This window comes from Protopterus annectens, chromosome 3.part0 (assembly GCF_019279795.1).
Source record: "Protopterus annectens isolate FY-2018-M chromosome 3.part0, PAN1.0, whole genome shotgun sequence".
NCBI classification, from domain to species: Eukaryota; Metazoa; Chordata; order Ceratodontiformes; family Protopteridae; genus Protopterus; species Protopterus annectens.
In genome coordinates, this window is record NC_056731.1 from 244,619,652 (window position 1) to 244,639,888 (window position 20,237).

The 20,237-nt window shown below is 40.6% G+C and overlaps 1 protein-coding gene across 3 annotated transcripts in view; it reads right to left on the bottom strand.

Annotated features, from left to right (window-relative positions):
* Positions 1–20,237, bottom strand: part of LOC122796327 (maternal DNA replication licensing factor mcm6-like) — a 501,477-nt gene that overhangs the window by 56,019 nt on the left and 425,221 nt on the right. For all 3 annotated transcript variants that reach the window (XM_044064723.1, XM_044064721.1, XM_044064724.1), the window contains exon 14: positions 13,527–13,629. In XM_044064723.1, the coding sequence (XP_043920658.1) occupies positions 13,527–13,629 (103 nt within the window). The remainder of the gene's footprint in view (positions 1–13,526; positions 13,630–20,237) is intronic.

A 20,237-nucleotide genomic window follows, 5' to 3' on the forward strand; every position in this document is an offset into this window, starting at 1 on the left:
CCTGCCCCTGTGGGAGTGGTTACTGCCTAGAAACTGTAGTTTTATTGGCCATTTTGGGTCAGTTCCAAACTCCTTGATCCCCCTCTTAAAACTCTCTTTTGCGCATTTTTGCGCACAGCGCAGCATCAGGCAGTGCCGCTTAATCAGGTTTAAACTATTCCCAGCTCCAAAGTCTGCTCTTCACTTTTTCCCTTAGAACTGTTCCAAATCTCAAAGTAAGCACTCTATTTTCCTTCTAAACCCAGCAGTAGCTAGGATAAGTGTCTTATAAGTAAGCACTAATAAACTAAAGCACTACACCCTCTTATACTCCCTTTAAGTACTTGGCTCCCTATTGGTCCTTTTTGATCAAGTCAAAAAGTAATTCCTTATACTATTCTGGCATGTTCAAAAGTCAGTTTCAGGTTTACTCTCCAGTCCAGCTGGTGAATATGGGAATCTTGAGGCAATGTTACAACTGCCTTATGTACACAGACCACCCTCTCCTCTTCCCAACAAGCTCAAATATATGTGAGAGATGCAACTATATAGCCAAACTGGAGGCTGAGCTCTCTCAACATAGTACTGGCACGGTCAGTCTGGAGGAGAAGGTAATCACACACACCACAAATCCAGTCTCACATAGACCTATCGCAACAGCAAACCAAACACAAACAAACAAAAACATACTTGGAGGCTCTAAATAAAAATCTGCCCAAGCAACAGAGACCTCCAAAGCAGACATCCAAGCAACTGCTACCCCACAACAATACCCACATAAGGCTAAACAACACACCTAATACACTTGTAATAGGTGACTAGTCAGACACACTGATGTCCCTCTCACCAGGCTGAACAAGGAGAAGGTCACTGTAAGCTGCCTGTCGGGTGCCTGGATCTGCCACATAACACAAGCACTCAGGGCACTCCAAAGCAAGTACAAATAGGACTCCGTCATTGTCCATGCTGGTGTGAATGACCCGAGACGTACCTCCCTGGATTACATGAAGAGACAGAGGAGCGCTCTGATCATGTGGCCCAGGCCGGTATGACCCTGACCTTGAGTAGCATCTTACCCTCACCAAGAATGATACCACAGTATAAAGACAAAATGATCAATTTCAACAATTGGCTGAAGTATTGGTGTCACTCAAAGGGGATCCAGTGTCTGTCAGCCTGGGATGACATGCTTGCCAAGCCACGTTGCTTCACTAGGGACTGCTTGCACCTGTCACCCCTGGGTTTTCGAATACTGGCCAAGGCTCTTGCCACCCCCATAGTGCCTTTTTTAGGCAAGGCTCAAAAGACAAACCCACCTCCTTAGACAACACAACACAAGGAAAAAGAAACTAAGGGTAATGCTGCTCAACGCCAGAAGTCCAAACCTCAAGATGCACGCACTCAAGGCTCTCCTCAGTATGGAGAATATAGATATCTGTGCAGGAACAGAAACCTGGTTCAAGGCTCCTGAGAGCACCCCAGCACTACCAGGCTATACCTCATACCATGCTTTTCGGCCCCAAAACTCAGACCGAACCACAAGAGGAGGGGGGGGGGGAGAGTATCCATATTCAAAGATACACATACTTCCAGGCTAGTGGCACTGCACAAAGCATCTGAGACCATCCATGTGCAACTAACAGTGGGCAAAACTGCCTTCCAGTTTGTAGCCTGCTACAGACCACCCTCTCAAACTCAGGAACCCCACTCGGCTTTCCTGAAGACACTGGAGAATATGAAGGTCTCTCCAAACACCATTATATTGGGTGACTAACTACCCAAACAGACTGGGAGCACTACTCAAGCCCCAACACCCTAGCCCAACGGTTCCTAGAATTTATAAACTCAAATGCTATGGAACAACTGGTCACCACTCCCACAAGAGGGGAAAACATATTGGACCTGATCATCACCAACATGGGGACTCTATGTTCCATACCAGAGGTATACCCCTCATTGGTAAGATCTGACCATAAATTAATCACTATGGACATCCATATCCCGTCCCCACCCCCACCAAAGGAAACCACGGTCAAAAACTTCTCAAAAGCAAATTTCCCACTTTTCAAAACCGAGGTGGAATCCTTCAAAGCCCCAGGGCCAGTGGAAAATACGGCCCAAACCTCAGAATCCTTTACAAACGCATTCTATGGATACCTACAGGAATGCATGGAGCATGCTATCCCAAATAAAACCAAGACACACTCCTCCAAAGGCAGGAGACCTGTCTGGTGGACCCCAGCCATAAGCAAGCTGTACAACAGAAGGAGGAAGCTACTACATGATAGAGCAAAATCCCTGAAAGGGAAGGCAACTCGGATCAGTACTAGCAAGAAACTACGATCCCTCATAAAATCATCTAAGGCTAGCTTCGAAAGAAAAATTGCACAAGACACTAAAGATAATCACAAGGCTTTCTTTAGTTATGTCAGAAACCTGGGTGGAAACTCCCAGATATGCTCTGAGTTAGTGCAAAATGACAAAAAATACACTGAACCCACAGACATTGCCAACATCCTGGCAGACAGGCTCAGTGCAAACCCCCCCCCCCCAAATGAGCAAATGACTATCCCAGAGTGTAGCCTCCCTGACATCACAGATGCACAGGTGAGAGCTGCCCTCTCAAAAGCAAACAACACAGCATCAGTGGGACCGGACGGTGTCCCGGGCTGCGTTTTACATGAGCCCCAAAGAAGAACTGAACCCTGACTTAAAATCACTGTCCAGTCTCAGCCTTACAACAGGATATGTACCCAAAGAATGGCGTACAGCAACAGTGGTCACACTCCATAAAGGTGGTGCCACAACGGACCCCAGAAACTATCGTCCTATAAACCTAACTAGCCTGGTCTGCAAAGCTATGGAGCGTATCATCATGGAACTCATAAACAAAGACACTGGGAACCTCCAAACACCGGATCCTACCCAATTCGGCTTTAAGGGCAGATCTTGCCTCTTGAACCTGGTCAATTTCTTTGAAACAGTCACCAAGGCCATAGACGAAGGGAAGGTAGTCCGCACAGCCTACCGTGACCTTGCAAAAGCCTTTGACACAATACCCCACTCGGGCATCATAAATAAGCTCACCAGCTTAAATATCGACCCCTATGTCACAAGATGGGTTGCAAACTGGCTTAGGGATAGAACCCACATGGTCAGAATTGCAGGTGCCATGTCAGACTCTAAACCAGTTACAAGTGGCGTCCCACAAGGCTCAGTCCTGGGACCTCTCTTGTTCGGTATATATTTCTCTGAGGTACAGGCTAACACAGGAGGACTATGGCTGACAAAGTTTGCAGCTGACTGCAAACTGGGGGCCATAATTGACTCGCCAGCTGACACAAGCATCCTCCAAAAAGGTCTCACAGAGATGGATAACTGGTGCCAGAGCCATGGCCTAAAGCTAAATGCCAAAAAGTGCATAGTCATCCCCTTTGGGAAAAACAAAGTGCCCACAAATTACCACATAGGTGGTAATCCATTAAGTACGGAAGAAGTAATGGATTTGGGGACCCAAGTAGATTGCAATCTCTCCTTTGACAATCACATTGCCAAAGTGGTTAGAAAGAAATTCTATATAGCCCACCTTATCACGAAGGGGTTCACATCTAGATCAAGAGAGGTCATTGTGCCCCTCTACTCATCACTCATCAGGCCCATAATTGAATACAATGCCCCATTTGGGATGTACCTTACCCGACACCTGCTACAACTAGAAAGACCCCAAAAGTACCTCATCAAGAGGATCAAGGGACTCAAACAGATGCCCTACGCAGTTAGGCTAAAGAAACTCCATCTCTACTCAGTTGCTTACCGCCTACTCAGAGGCGATCTGTGCCCGACGTATAAAGCAATGTCCAACCCAGAATTAATGGACATGCTCCACCTCAAGAAATCCAAATCCATCAGAACTACACGCTCCAGTGACTTAAACCTCAGCACAGAAATAAATAGAACATGCTGGAGGGACAGATTCATATCCCAGAGGCTCCCCTCACTCTGGAACAAAATCCCAATCCATGTCAGACAGAGCCTCTCAATGACCCTCCTCAAGAAGAATCTTGACGTTTGGATGGGAGATCGTAAATTTACCTCTGGGATCTCTTCTGTGTCACTGCTAGACAGAGGCACGGTAAACTAACCTTAAATGGGCTATCTTCTGTGACCTACAATACAGAGGCACAGTCAACTAATCTAAGAAGGGTGGTGAAAGCCAAACATACTCTGGCTAGGCTTGCAAATGCCCTAGGGCAGATAGCCTAGTATCAACCTATGAACCTATCAATTGCTTATCCAATCTCTGTTCCCAATCCTTCCTAACAGAATCCAAAAGGAGGCGGCAGAAGTGAAACAAAGGTTCTTTTATTACACAACAATGGGCACGTTTGTCCAAATTACATGGACTTCAATAGAAAAAACTGCCATTGTACACACAACTCTTTAAATACAAGTAACAAGTCACATGTCATGTTAAAGAAGCTGGTTTATTAGTGTGCCTTCCCTGCAATTTAAAGAGCCCTTCACAGTTTTTTGAAAAAACATACACATTATTAAATTCAGTCATAAAATACAATCATTTGTTTGTGTAGCCTAAATACTTTTTAAGTAAAAACTCTAAAGCACCTATTATTAGTGTCCAAAACACACAGCCTCAAAGTCTTAAACAAGTTTAGCCTAACTGCCAAAGTATGAATACTTGAACAGCAACTCCTACACAGTTTTTAAATTTCTAAAATCATGAACACCTAACCTGTATTCTAAAGAGCACAGCCATGTCCATAAAGAAATTCACAAGTGTGTGCAAATATATAGGCACATTACAAATCAAAATAAGAAAAAAATAAAGAAATAAAAAACAAAACCATAGCGACAAAGAAATACATCTAGCATAAACCAGAACACTTTGCTTACTGTTATTGTATTAATAATTGTATTATCCTTACCTTCTCTAATTGAGTCTTTAGTTATCATGCTATATTTCATATGCTCTACAAATTATTCCTTTCTTAATGGCAACTTCTGTTCTAGATTCTATTAAAATCTTTACTGGTTCTGGTCTTTCATTCAGGGCCCCCTCTTTCTCTTTGCTTATACTCTGATATCAAACCTAGGGAAGGCAATCTCTAACCTGCAGTCCAAATATATTCTTGGCATCATCCCCTTCTTTTACCTTTCCCTCTCTAGTTATTTGCTCCCAATACCTTGGTTCCATTTTCAGTTTTCTCCAATATGTTCCAGCCCCCTCTTTCCTATTGTCCTTATCCCTAATTGCAGTCATCTCTATCGGCAGAATCTCCTTTCTCCATTCCCATGTTGGGTTAGTCTAATATTTTGCACATGATTATTCTTCTCCTTAAAGGTCTGTATCCAAACCCCAGTCTCTCCTTGTTTCTTGACCTTTCCTCGTTTCATCACCTCCTCTTTCCACTTTGAATTGCAGTTTTCTGCTTGTGCTATGTGTAGGAGCCTTAACTGTGCTGCTCTGAAATACCCCTCCAACTTGGGTAATTCCAATCTGCCCTGTTCTATTAGAAAAATAAGTTTATCCCACTTGACTTTTGCAGTCTTCCCTTCCTAAAATCCTTCAACTCTTTATTAATTTCTATCCACAACCTCTCTAGTTGATAAACATATGCCTAACCTGTGTATATAACAATGGACTAAACATTTTAACTGCTTGTATCTTACTATCGACATTCATATAACAGAGCTTCCATTTTCTCAGTTTTTGTATTATCTTTTGTTTAGTCTTTTCCCATATATCCTTAGCTGCCACAGCAGTATCATTTTAATTCATACTCATAAATCCTTCATTTTGTCATGTCCCCATAAGTTTGGATATTGCTGAATCAATTCATATATGGGTACTTAATTTACCACTATTGCTTTTGTTTTAGCCTCATTAGTTTTGTATCCTGAAAGGTGTGAAACTATCTCAGTAAGTTCCGTAGCACTGTAATGTCCCTTACTGGTTTTGTCAAGTATAAAATAATGTCATAGGCAAATAGAGCCAGTTTTTCTTCACTACCATATGAATTATATCCTCGGATTTCTGAGTCGCTTATATTCTTTGCCAATGGTTCTAAATATAAAGCAATTAAAGAGGAGCTAGGACACCCCTGCTTCATTTTGCTTCATTCTGCTGCTCAAGAAGGGATTATCAGATAGGATCCTACCCACTTTAATTTTTGCCTCCGATCCCTTACATATCCTCCTAATCAACCTTATAATTTTATCAGGGAATGCAAACCTTCCATTGCTTTGCTCATGAAGTCCCAGATTACCATCGGATTAAGAATTTGTTGCTTTCACACACATTATGCCCTTATTTCCAAATATAGCTCCTTTTTGAGCAAATCTTTGATGCCTGACCAAGCTAAAATGTGAGAATTAAGGCCTCTGCAATACATATCATTGTTGCTCTCAGTTACAGGGCACCCTTTTCCCAAATATAACACATTTATGTGTATATCTACGATGTCTGACTGTGCATAAATGTGAAAGTCATGGCTGCACTATTGTATTTCATCCTTACTACTATCTGACAAAGCTATCGTACAGTCCCAGTGTACACCTCTGATGTTACATTATGAAGAAATATGAGAAATTATGGCCACAGATAAGTATTTCAACTAGTTGCTGTCAGACACAAACTCTCCCAACAGTAGTGAAGATTTTGTAATAAGTAGCTACCTGCCACTTTGCTTTTAAACACAGCTTGCATTCCACCTTCTCAATATAGCCTGATTCAATGTACATCTAATTTTTGTCTGTGAAGAAACGAAGAAAATTTTAGTGACCATAATGCATTTCAATTTGCTGTCCTTATGGGCCATTTAGGAACACATGGAATGCCAATTCTGACATTATTGCAAGCCAGCTGATCTAGCATTAATCAGTAGTAGCATTTCATGCTTGAATGAGCAGTATTTCAACCTCTAAAGCAGATCATTTTTCTGTGAAAAGCATTATGAAGAACAGAGTACTGGCAGAGTTCTTTAAAGACATATGGCTACAAGTAAAATTCATAACAAAGTTAATACATAATACATCCTAAAAGGTATCCCTAGGAGAGTAGAGTAGTGTCATAGGTGTCCATCGTGTTTCCTGTCCTTAAGGCTAGCTGGCTGGCTGGGATGTAGAAGAAAAACAGACTATAGCCTATACCTGGCTTAATATGAGTGAATTTAAAAAGTACAGTTTTGTACCTACCATAAATGTAGATGTTCGAAGATCCACATTGCTGCAGTCCTTACACTTGGGTAGTCCGCTGTCCTCGGTCGGCCCGAATATCAAAGTATAAGGCTGACGTCGGTCAAGGCGCATTTGACTGACATCAGAACGTCAAGGTACAAATGCGCATGACCGACGTCATATCCTCAGTCTTTTCTTGCCCCAGATGTCAGAAGACCCTAAAAATAAAGGTCAAAACCAAAAGACAGCAAACAAACAACCAACCATCCTAGCACTAAAAATATGTACAATATATACAATATACATCATATTGACAACCCAACCCACACAACCGCCTCTAACTACAGAGGGAAGGAGGGAGGTAAGTGGACTGCAGCAATGTGGATCTTGAACATCTACATTTATGGTAGGTACAAAACTGTACTATGTTCTTCATCTCACATTGCTGCAGTCCTTACACTTGGGTAGAATCCCAAAGCAGAGGTAAGGGAGGCTGGCCAAACTATAAGGAAGCAGGAGCTGCCAAAATGCCCTGCAAAACAGCAGTGGCAAAACCAGCCCTGGATTTAGAGTAAAGTGGTAGGTGATAATGCCTAGAGAAAGTATGCACTGAACTCCAAGTAGCTGCCTCCAAAATATCCTTAGTTGCCACCCCCTCAAAAGCTGTCAAGTGGCAGTAGCCCTAGTGGAATGAGGCCTAATCCCAGCTGGAATCTCCTTGCCATGATGGGAATAACAGAAAGCAATGCAAAACCCAATCCACTTAGAAATAGTTTGTTTTGACACAGGCTTGCCCTGAGAACTCAAAGCAAAAGAAACAAATAACTGCTGAGACTGCCTGAACCCTTTAGTTCTGTCCAAATATCGCAACTGCCTGTGTACATCTAAAGTGTACAAAATCTTTTCCCCTTTATTTTGGGGATTTGCATAAAAAGTAGGCAAATGAATAGTTTGGTTTAAAGCCACACTAGAAACCACTTTAGGCATAAAGGAAGGATTAGTACATAAAGATACCCTATCCTTATGGAAAATTAAGAAAAGCTCAACTGCCATAAGGGCCTGCAACTCAGAAACCCTTCTTGCAGAGGTAATAGCCAACAAAAAAGCAGTCTTCCATGATAAAAACTTTAATTCAGTAGTAGCTGCAGGCTCAAAAGGTTGTAGAGTGAGTTTCTCCAACACAAAATTGAGATCCCAAGCAGGAGAAGGAGCTCTTCGTGGGGGTCTTATATTCTTTGCCCACTCTAAGAAATTGCTTGAATAAAGGATGAGAAAACAATGGTGGGTCACAATCATAGTGAGCCGAAATTGCTGCAGCATGAACCTTAATAGAAGAGAAGGACAAACCTTTGTCCAGTAACTCAGTAAGATATTGAAGAGCCACACTTAAATTAGGCTCAGAAACATCAAAATCCTTTGCTGCACTCCAAATTAAAAATCTCTTCCATTTATCTGCATACACTTTCCTTGTACTAGGCCTTCTAGCTTCCAAAATAACATTCAAAACTTGCTGTGGAAGTGGAGGCCCACTATGGTTCAAAACAGAATATGCCAGGCTGTTAGGTGCAGAGAGTGAAGCTTGACATTGAGCAAATGACTGTCCTCCTGAGACAACAGGTGTGGAATCGAAGGCAAAGGCCATGGAGGCTTCCGCATTCAGGCTTCTCAGTAATGGGTACCAATGCTGTCGAGGCCAATATGGAGCTATCAAAATCATCCTTGGCTTGTCTTGTCTGGCCTTTAGTAGTACCTTTGGGAGGAGAGGCAGAGGCGGAAAGGCATACACATGAAGATTGGATGCTCTTTCTTTCAATTGGAGCACTTTCCAAGCTGTGGGATGAAACCTTTTTGTGCAAAACTTTGGCAGCTGGTGGTTTAGTGGAGAAGCGAACAGATCTATGTCTGGAGCTCCCCATGACACTGTCAATTTCTGAAATACATGAGGATCCAATTTCCACTCGTGGGGATCCATAATTTGTCTGCTCAACACATCTGCTAAGGAGTTCTGTGCTCCCAACAGAAACCTTGCCTGAAGATTTAGCTGTAAACTGAGAGCAGTCTCCCACAAAATCATTGCTTGCCTGCATAGAGGATAAGAATGTGTTCCGCCTTGCTTGTTGATGTACCACATGACAGTTGTGTTGTCTGTTAGAATCAACACCTGCCCTGGAAGAAGTAAATCCTTGAAAGCTATTAATGCAAACTGGACTGCTAACATCTCTTTCAAGTTGATATGTAGATGTTGTAGTCTGGCAGGCCACTTGTCTTGTATCCACTTTCCATTCAGATGAGCTCCCCAAGCTTTGTCTGAGGCATCTGTCGTTAGAATCTGACTCGCCTCTGGCCGGGTCACAGAGAGTCCCTTGTTTAGGTGACATTCCTGAGCCCACCACAACAATTCCTTTTGAATGCAAGGTATTATTTGAATGACAGTGTCCAAATCCTGGCAGTGCTGTGTCCATACATTTTGAGATACCATTGTAGCTGCCTCATATGCAGTTTGGCATTGGGAAGCACCAGAATACAAGATGCCATGAACCCCAAGGCTTGAAGGACTGTCCTTGCAGTCAGCCTGGACTGATGAGACAACTGATGAAAGTAAAGGGAAAGATTCTTTTGTTTGTCCGGGGTCAAAAGGCCATCTGGGATGCTGTATTCAGTCTCACACCCAGAAAGCACATGTCCTGAGAGGGTACTAGACTGGACTTTATTTCGTTCACAGAATACCCCAGGCATCTTAGCACTGCTATCACATAATCCAAATGATGAAGAAGCTCGTCCTTCCTTGAGCCAGAATCAGGCAATCGTCCAAATAAGGATAGATCTGTATTCCTTTTAACCTGAGGAAAGCTATCACTGGAGCCAGAACTTTCGTGAACACTCTGGGCAGTAGATAAGCCAAAGGGCAATGCAGAGAACTGATAGAGAAGTCCCAGCTCGCAAACGCAGATACTTCCTGCAACTTAGTCTGATAGGAACATGAAGATAAGCCTCCTTGAGATCCAAAGTTACCATCCAATGATCTTTGCCCAGCAGAGGTAAAAGCTGCTGTAACGCCAACATTTTGAACTTGGGAATGTCCAGATAAGTGTTGAGGATAGATAAGTCCAAAATTGGTCTCCACGTGCTCCCTTTCTTTGGTACTAGGAACAGGCGAGAATAAAATCCTAGGCCCACTTCTGGCATAGGGACCGGCTGTATGGCCCCTATTTGGAGTAACAGAGAAATTTGCTTGTGAGCCTCTATTCTTTGTTGAGGAGGAACGTCTGGCATGCCTTTGAAAGGAGGCAAGGTATGGAAATAAAACCTGTAACCGTGGTGTATGATATCCAATACCCATCTGTCTTGGGTAATTAAACTCCAATTTTCTTTGAAAAGTGCCAACCTTCCTCCCAAAGGTGCTGCCAGACGAGAAGGCTCTGGCAACTGAAAAGGTAGGTCATTGGGTCTGTTTACGAAAGGACTGACCCCTGCCCTCACCAAGACTGTGCAGGAGAACTCCCTGTTCTAGGCCTGAAAGAGCCCTGAGCTCTGCCCCTAGATCGACCCCTAGACTGGGAATCATAAGAAGGATACGCCCATCCCTTAGTAGGCCAGTTTGTCCTAAACTTTGGAGGCGGAACGTGCAAAAAATCTTTAACAGTCTGCATAGACTTAGCCTTGTCTTCCATTTTCTTTAAAACTGCCTCAACAGGAGAACCAAACAACACATCAGATTGTAAAGGAGCATCTAAAATCCTTGTTTTAACATGGTCAGATAAATTCTGATCCCTCAGCCAGGCGTAAGAACTGACCCAGTGGCAGCCACCCTAGACGAGGCCTGTACAGCATCAAAACCACATTGCAAAGAATGCTTACCCACCTGTTCAGAAACATGTACTAAATCTTGTAACTCTTTACAATCAATACCTTCCGCCAGAGCATCAACCTTAGACTTCAATTGTGTAAGGAGATAGTTTTGGTATTTCAACATGTGAAACTGACAATTCAAAGCCCTCATAGCTAGAGTGGAAGAAGTATAAACTTTCTTTCCCCATCTATCCAAGGCCCTGGCCTCTTTATCTGTAGGAACCGGATTCTTGACAACAGAAGCCTTAACACCTTTAGGCCCCTGACTAACAGTTTCTGGGTCTGCCCTAGGACTCTTAAAAAGATACTTATGAGCTTCAGGCACCCTGTAATACCTATCCGGTTTAACAGGAGCAGGAGGCAAAGAATCAGGATTAAGAGAAGCCTCTGTAAAAACATCTTCCACCACATCCAAAACAGGAGGTATAGCCAAAGGCCTATGCTGAGGTAAAAACAAAAATTCCCTAAGCCTTTTCCTGGAATCAGAGAAGTCCTGACCTTCCCACTTAAAATGCTCGCTCATGGAATGAAGAGTTTCTGAAAAAGAAAAATCCTCAGGAGGAGAAGCAGAAGGAGTAGAATCATCCACATCAGAATCAGAATAAGGAATACTCCTGCAAGTCTTCAGCCAAGACTCTGAAACATCCAAGCCTGCTCAAAACTCCTAGCTCAGGCTCCACCCTAGGTCTCTTATCAGGAGGGGCAAAGAACCCTAATCAAAGTAATCAAATCTTCTGCCATTTTAAGCATATGCTTCTTGGGCACAGTTCCTGAAGAACTAGGGGTGACACCAACTGAAGCTAAACCTGGCCTGCCTCTGGGAGAAGCCTTGGAAACAGAAGGAGAGGGCCTAACCACCCTAGGAAGGGAGGGAGTAGTAACCTGAGAAGCCCCTCAGCCTGACCTGCCTCCTGAGAGGCCACATCCTGCAATAACAAAGTCTCTCCCTGGGATCCCAAAGAAACCTCCGGTGGAACCACCGCCACCGACACCTCTAAAGAACCGCATCCTAATGGACCGGTTCTTCTAGCCTAGGCTTAACTGCTTTGTCCTTGCGCTTCTTGAAGAAGCGCCTGAGCATCCGACGGCATTTTATAATTGCACCGCTTCCCGAAGACCAACCTGGCACAATCCAACCTTCTCTTTATAGTGCGCTTATTGAATCTAGCACAAGAGCGACACCAAACAACGTCGTGCTCAGGCCCTAAACAAGGAATACACAAAGTATGATGGTCTCTATGCGGTATCTGTTTCCCACAAGAAATACAATTATTCACTTTTTCTGACATCCGGTAAACCACTGAGGCAAGAAAAAACTAAAATATTCCCCAACGGGGAACCGGCACTTGCAATGCTGCTTCTGCATCGGACCATGCAGCAAAAAAAGACTGAGGATATGACGTCGGTCATGCGCATTTGTACCCTGACGTTCTGATGTCAGTCAAATGCGCCTTGACCGACGTCAGCCTTATACTTTGATATTCGGGCCGACCGAGGACAGCGGACTACCCAAGTGTAAGGACTGCAGCAATGTGAGATGAAGAACATCAGAAGGCATTTTAAATTTAAAGTAAAAAGGCCATTAGAAAATCTTCAAAATCCCATGTTGGCTGGTAGATGGTTCAGAAGTCTGCAACACAATAAGGCCCCTATGATGCACTCAAATGATTGGTAGTCTCTCTCTCCATCTGTAACAAATGGTTAACGCTGGATGCATTAGTCACCCTTGCCATGAACAATATAAAACTGAAAAAAGAGATACATATGGATCTGTCTAGGTATCAGAAATAAAAATGCCTAAAATTAAACAAATGGTCTCTTAAGGAAAGCAGACCATCATTGTCACTCACATGTAAACAAACATTGAATGAGACTGCCTATTGGATATGGCAGAATGAATTGTGTTTAGTTGTGAATATTTTGATTAACAATGGCTGTGTGTTTTAATATGCACACACACATATATATATATATATATATATATATATATATATATATATATATATATATATATATATATATACACACACACACACACACACACACACGCATCATCTCCAGAATACTGGATGACTAGGAACTTTACCATTCTCACTTTGCAGTACATGCCTATGTGCCACTTTGCAGTACATGCCTATGTGCCGCTTCCTATTGCAACGAGAGGGAAATTATAAGCGAGATCTGTAAAGAAAGGAACTTAGTACAACTAGGCCACTTTACAAGCACTGCTATTCATGTAGATAACATGGATGAACAACATGCCAGAACATGTCTGTCAGTTCTGCTGGCCCCTGTCAAATACTGTCAAATGTTGCCAGCAATAATAGTTGCATATGATGATAGATCCAGGTTTTTCAGGCAATCATGGTTATAATTCACGAAGTATGGCCTTGTGAAATAGTACATCCCTGTCAATAGTCTGGATTTCAAATCACAGATTAACAGAAATTTTAAAGTTTATTTGCACACCTTATTACTGACTAAATGAAAAAAGCCTTCCATACCATCATCCTGGTCTCCTTGATATAAATTGACATCTGGAGTCTCAACACGAATAACAGACTTGTTCAGCAGTCGAAAAGCCTCCTTGACATGTTTTGGTTGAACCTACAAAATACCAAAATAGACATTTTTTCATGGACCATTCCAAAAATGCTAACAAAGACTAGTGAGTGAATTTCTACACTAACATGTACCTGTGTGCTGTTTTAGGAAGCCTTCATCAAATGGCATTCTTTCTGCAAAAGTGGCTGAATAATATTTTGCAGTATTCTGTATTTCTGTCTTTACTGTATTAAACTACTGGGAAAGGCCGCACAGTTCCATTGATTATATATGTCAGTATAGCTTCATGCAGTCAAAGGATCAGCAGACAGTCAATACAATGTAAGATCATGAAACCCATTTATGAGGAGGGCATCTTACGAGTGCAGATCTTTCAGACTGTTGTCATAAAGCTTAGTGCTAGTAATTGCTAGGACACAGTGCTGACATTTTGTAGCAATATCTGTCAATGTACTGAATGCAAATCATCACAAGATCCTGGGGCAGGGAGTTTGGGCAGATGCAGAATACACTCTTACTTTGTCAGCCTATTTAAAAGGCTTTAATGTTAAAGCTGTTGTATCAGGTACTGTAATACAGGATAGGAATTATGAAATATTAAAGAAAACATGCAAAAAGTAGCTGGATATAAAATGCAGTCTAATGGACATTATACAAGGTAAACTTAAAATGCTTCATAGGAATGCAAAATGACCACAAAACATACCACACAAGAAATCTGGACAAAATCAAAAATAATAGGGGTGACAAAGCCCCCAAAATAGGGACACATTTCAAATACTGATCTTACAAACTTAGAAAGCTGCTAGAATAAAAGGAGTTGTGTTAACATGCATTTTCTGAAAGATATGAAGTCTGAAACTCAAATGTCTGTCATTATTTAGTGACTTCAATACTTAATTTGCCCAAAAAACACTGATTTTATGAGGAACAGACTAAAAATATAAGCAAAAAATCTGGACGTTCTGCGTAAATCTGGACAGTTGAGAGGTATGCCACAAAACAATGCAAAAATGTCTTGTTACAGCGAATTATAAAGTGTGGAGAGTTAAAGGCTCCCTCTACCCCAGATCTCTAGAATTGAGTGAGTACTAGAAACAAAGTAAACAAATGTTCAGTTCAAGCAGTGTACCCAAAAATCGAGAGTTCATAGGTAATTTAGGATAAGTACATTTGCATAAACCAGCAACCAGAGTCTTCTTAAAAAGGAAATCAAAGGTCAAATATTCTGAAGTAACTTTTTGATAAAACCTGATGAAGCTAAGGAGTGGTCCGTATGAAATCAGAATGAACATAATCATGGACCTTAATGAACATGTCAGGATCATATTAAAATATGCCTTAATGAATTGATATGGTTGAAGAGAGAGTTGAACTGTTGGGCCTGTGCAATTACAAAACTGCAACTAAGTATCAAACTTTTTTACTGAAATGCTTGCTGGATTTTCTTTGTGGTTTACTTTTCGCTTAAGTGAATTGATCTGAGGACCCGTTTCTACCACAATCCAAGCCTTATAGGCAAGGCAATGCATTCACCCAAAAACAAGGCAATTAACATACACCCAATGTTTTACAATGTATGCAAATTATGTACACTAAATAAATCAGACCATGAAAATACAAAGCCTAAAATTTCATACAATACGTACACGGCATATTAAAGTATACAGTAGAAGAATCAAAATAATTAGAAAACAGTGGCATCATAAAATAAGGCAGTGGCTTAGTTTTATACTTTGGCTATATAATGAACAAGCCTGACTTGTGCATACAAAAAATATGTGGTATTGGCATTTGAAAAGATTAGCCAGAAACTGAAATGAAAGCATCAGGATTGTTTTGTTGAGGTAATGTTCTTTTTATCAAGAACCCTTAAATGGCTTTTTCTACTGAAATTAACATTTAGTTTAGAACTGCTCTGCCTGTTATGCACTGTACTTACTGTAATCCCTTGTTGCTCCAGTTGATATTTCTTACATAGTCTGAAGTCATGTATAGTATGTCATTTACTGGATGGATTTTTTTTTTTTTTTTTTAACTTGAAAGCTGGTCTATACTGGTGTGAGAGAACTATGGGGTGGCACTGACTTCTACTTCATTTGGATGGATACTTCTGCACTTAAAAAGCTCAAGTCCCTTTCTCACAGTGTGGAAAGGCCATTAGTAAGGATGTATATAGCGTTACAGAGCACCGATGGATTCCTTACATTAACAGCTTGTCAGATTGACTCCTTGTTGACAAGGAAGCAACATCTGACAGGTGCCCAGAAAATGAACAGAGACTCAAGAGGATACACATAGTTCCTTCTACAATAAATTCAACTGCATGTATGCATCTTGCAAAATGAATCACTATAAAAATAGCAGAACCACACATTTCATCATCATAAAAACAGAAGCAACACTTAATTAAGCCCTGCTTTATATTATTTATAGAAATTGCCATAAAACTAGTCAGCATAGCCTCAAACTAGCAGAAAATTACTGCCAAAAGCCAAGAAAATATAGCATAATAATACAAAAAGAAAAAGACATGCCCCTTATTTGTGTTACAAAAGCAGGACAAAATGGCATTAGCAAAGTACCTGTGCAATTTAAAAGGCATAGAACTCCTGAATCAACTGGACTACTTAACCAAACAACTAACCCTTGACCGACACTGAATTGAATCCAGCAGCATCAGATTCAACCAACCCATTGGAAAAAGGGCTGAAGATCTTGCACTAACTGCAAAATCATTTTTAAAAACATCCTGGAGCTACAAGCAAGGATCCATACCAACAGACAGCATCCATAACACAAAGCTGAATACAGCCTCACATACAAGACACTGACTTTGAAACACCAGGGTCGTACCTCTCAACTGTCCAGATTTTTGCTTCATATGTTTGGTCTGCTCCTCATAAAATTTTTGATTTTTGGGCAAAATCATTGAGGATTGAAGTAAAAAAAATGACACACATTTGAATTTCAGACTTCATGCAAATGCAAAATCTGTTATTCTACCAACTTTTGAATTGTCCGCCCACTGTATATGGCTTCATCCAGATTTCTTGCTGTTAGAGGTGGAGAGGTATGACCAGGCTATATAACCTACACAGCAGACAAGAAACAAAAGAAAGCTGGAGGTGCAACCAGAATCATTAATACTAAAGACAAAACTTTAGTCTATACACACAATGAACTTACTAGGCTTGGAAGCAACAGAACTTTGGGAAACTGCTACATATCAGCAGCAGAAAATCTAAAATCAAATAAGACGTAGAATATCATTGATAAAACACTCGGACAGCTCAGAGACAACAGCACTGTTGTATTCCTACTACTTGGAGACTTAAATATCCCTTTGTATCAACTCTGGAAATCTCAGAATTCCACATCAGACTCTTGGACTTGACTCATTTCTCTGCCCATAATCGCAAAGACCTTTGACATGGATCAAAACAACAACTTCGACTAGATTTGTTTTTTTAATCAAGGCACCCACAGTATTTTTTTTAAACTCTGGATCATCAAGCCACCTCAGTGAGCATATAACAATCTTTAATTCAATAAATCTTGCCATCTCCACCAAGATCAATAACCTAAGACATGCTAACTCAAAATGACTTATTCCTCCACAGATATACTCTCAGTGATGAAGCCTCATCAATCTTCAGCTCATTTCTATTGCATCTCTTAAATAAACATGCAATACTCCGTTGTCAAGTAAAATTCACAAAAAAGATCCATGCTAAATACATCACCCATAGGCATATAAAAGAACAAATGGCTAATTTAAAAGTATGCCAATAGCAAAATTACTCTGCCAAGCTACAGACATGCTCATAACTACCAAAGGACTATAAGAAATGCATAGAAAACTTACTGTAATGATCTGCAAATTTTCAACCCAAATGATCATCAGTCATTCCAGGAATCCACAAACATGCTACACAGAAAAATAAGCAATGGTCTTGAACAGGTATTTCATCAGGAAGCACAACTCCAAAGCAAGGGAGGACTTGTGTCTATTTGATGCAAACACCTAGCAAGTCTCAAAGAACACAGGACTATCAATTTATGTCCTCTCATCTTGCTAAAAAAAACATCTGACTGCATGCATCACATCTTCTGGCCATCTTTTACCGAGAAACATCTATCGTGTATGACATAGGCAATCTTATATTTATATAAATGAGAATAAAACCATGCCAACAATCTCATTCGCAAATATTATACTTCACAAACCATGCTGACAACTGTAGTTACAAACATTATACATCTCTTATAATATATCCAGTCATTGTCAGTCATCCATTACATAGCTCATTCAAATCCGGTCTTCTTTTAAACCTTGTTCCTCCTCTGCATGTATTGATCCCACACTTCCCATTTTTAAATCCCAATTCCAGTTGTTTTATTTCTGTTACTATCTTCACTACCTCTAGTAAAGTTGGTTTAGATTTTTATTTCCATTGTCTAGTAACTGCTTTTTTGTCAGCCATCATAGACTCAGAATGGCCTTACTATGTTTAGGCAATTCTTATTCAGTATCATAGCTCCAAAAAAAAAAAAAGCATTCCTTAGTTACACCAATTTGCTAACCCAGCATCTTTGACATGCAGGGAATCTTTAAAGTCTGCCAACTTATTACACTCCCAGAAAATATATTCCCAGTTAACTCTTTCTTCCCTAACACACCACCAACATTTGCCATCTACCTGAAGAAAAAATTCTTTGGAGTTTACTTGGGGTATAAAAATACCCATGTAAACACATCCAAGCAAGGATCTAAATCTTCTAGACTTTATAGCATATTTGGGAGACAGACATATATTCCCCATTTTTTCTTTGTGAATTGCTTTATCCAGTCTCTCTCTTCCCAATCCTTTAACTTCCTCTGATTGATTCTTATAGTTATCACACAATATTTTTTATGCTCTAATTATTCCTTTCTTATTGATAACTTCTGTTCTAGATTCTACTGAACTCTACAAGTGCTGGTCTTTCATTTAGGATCACCCTATTTCTCTTTGCCTATACTCAGATTTCAATCCTTGATGGGGAAGGCAATCTCTAACCTGAAGTCCAAATACATTCTTGGCATCTTCCCATTCTATTACCTATCCACTTTAGTTATTTGCTCCCAATACCTTGGTTTCTTTGACTGTTTTCTCCAATAAATTCCAGCCCCCTCTTGCCTATTGTCTGTATCCCTAATTGCATCATCCCTATTAGCAGAATCTCCTTTCTTAATTCCCATGTTGGCTTAGTTCTTAGAATACGTTGCTACTTTAATAATCATACAGATTATGAATAGTCTCCTTAAAGGTCTCCATCCAAAATCCCATTCTTTTATTGAGCTTCCCCCCCCCATTTCATCATCTCTTCTTTCCACTTTGAATTATAGTTTTCTTCTTGTGCTATGTACAGGAGCCTTAACTGTGCTGCTCTGAAATACCCCTTCAAATTGGGTAATCCCAATCTGCCCTGCTCTATTGAAAGAATAATCTTATCCTACTTGACTCTTGCCATCTTCCCCTCATAGATAAAATCTTTCAGCTCTTTAATTGCTATCCACAACACCTCTGGTTGATAAAAATATGTCCGCCCTGTGTATAAGACTAAAGGGACTAAACATTTTAAGTACTTGTATCTTACTATCGATATCCATATAACAGACCTTCCATTTTCTCAGGTTTTTTTTTCCATCATCTTTTGTTTGGTCTCTTTCTATGGATCCTTAGTTGCCACATTGGAATTATTTTTAATCCACACTCCTAAATACTTCGTGTTATCATGTCCCCATAAGTACAGGTATTGCTGAACCAATTTGTATGTTGGTACATAATTTACCGCTATTGCTTTTGTTTCAGCTTCATTAATTTTGTATCCTGAAAAGATTTGAAACTTCTCAATATATTCCACAGTACTGTAATGTCCCTTTCTGGTTTTGTCAGGTATAAAATAATATCATCTGCAAACAGCCAGTTTTTTTTGACTACCATACCAATTATATCCTTGAATTTCTGAGTCCCTCATTTTCTTTACAATGGTTTTAAATATAATGCAAAGGGTAGAGGGGACACCCCTGCCTAGTTCCTCTGCTCAGAGATTATCAGAGAGGACCCCACCCCCTTTAATTTTCACCTCCGATCCCTCATATATCCTCCTAATCAACCTTATAATTTTTTTTTTAAATCATGTAATGCAAATGCTTCCATTGCCCTGCTCATGAAGTCCCAGGTTACTCTGTCAAATGCTTTCTTTGCATCAAAATCCACCAACATCTGTGGCATTTTCTTACAATCTGCTTCCCTCTGGCTCATAAGTATTCTGTTAATGTTGTGAATAGCCGAACACCGTAACTTCACGCTCGAACAGAGCTGCAGTTGAATTAGCAAAAATAGCAGAAATAATCCACGAAGGGCAACTCTGTAATTACCAATGTTTAATCCACAATACACAGAACACTGATAGTAGTATGTTAGGTTAAGCGCTTTCATCTGTCCTTGCCATACTTCCTCAGAACCTTTAATTGTAATAATTAACTGACTTTTGTACCTTCTTTTGGCGCCAAAAAATCAATCAATTGGCTAATTCATTCCATTAAATAACTTAATAAGCTCTAATACATAAAACTAGATGTTTAAAATACTACCATGCTT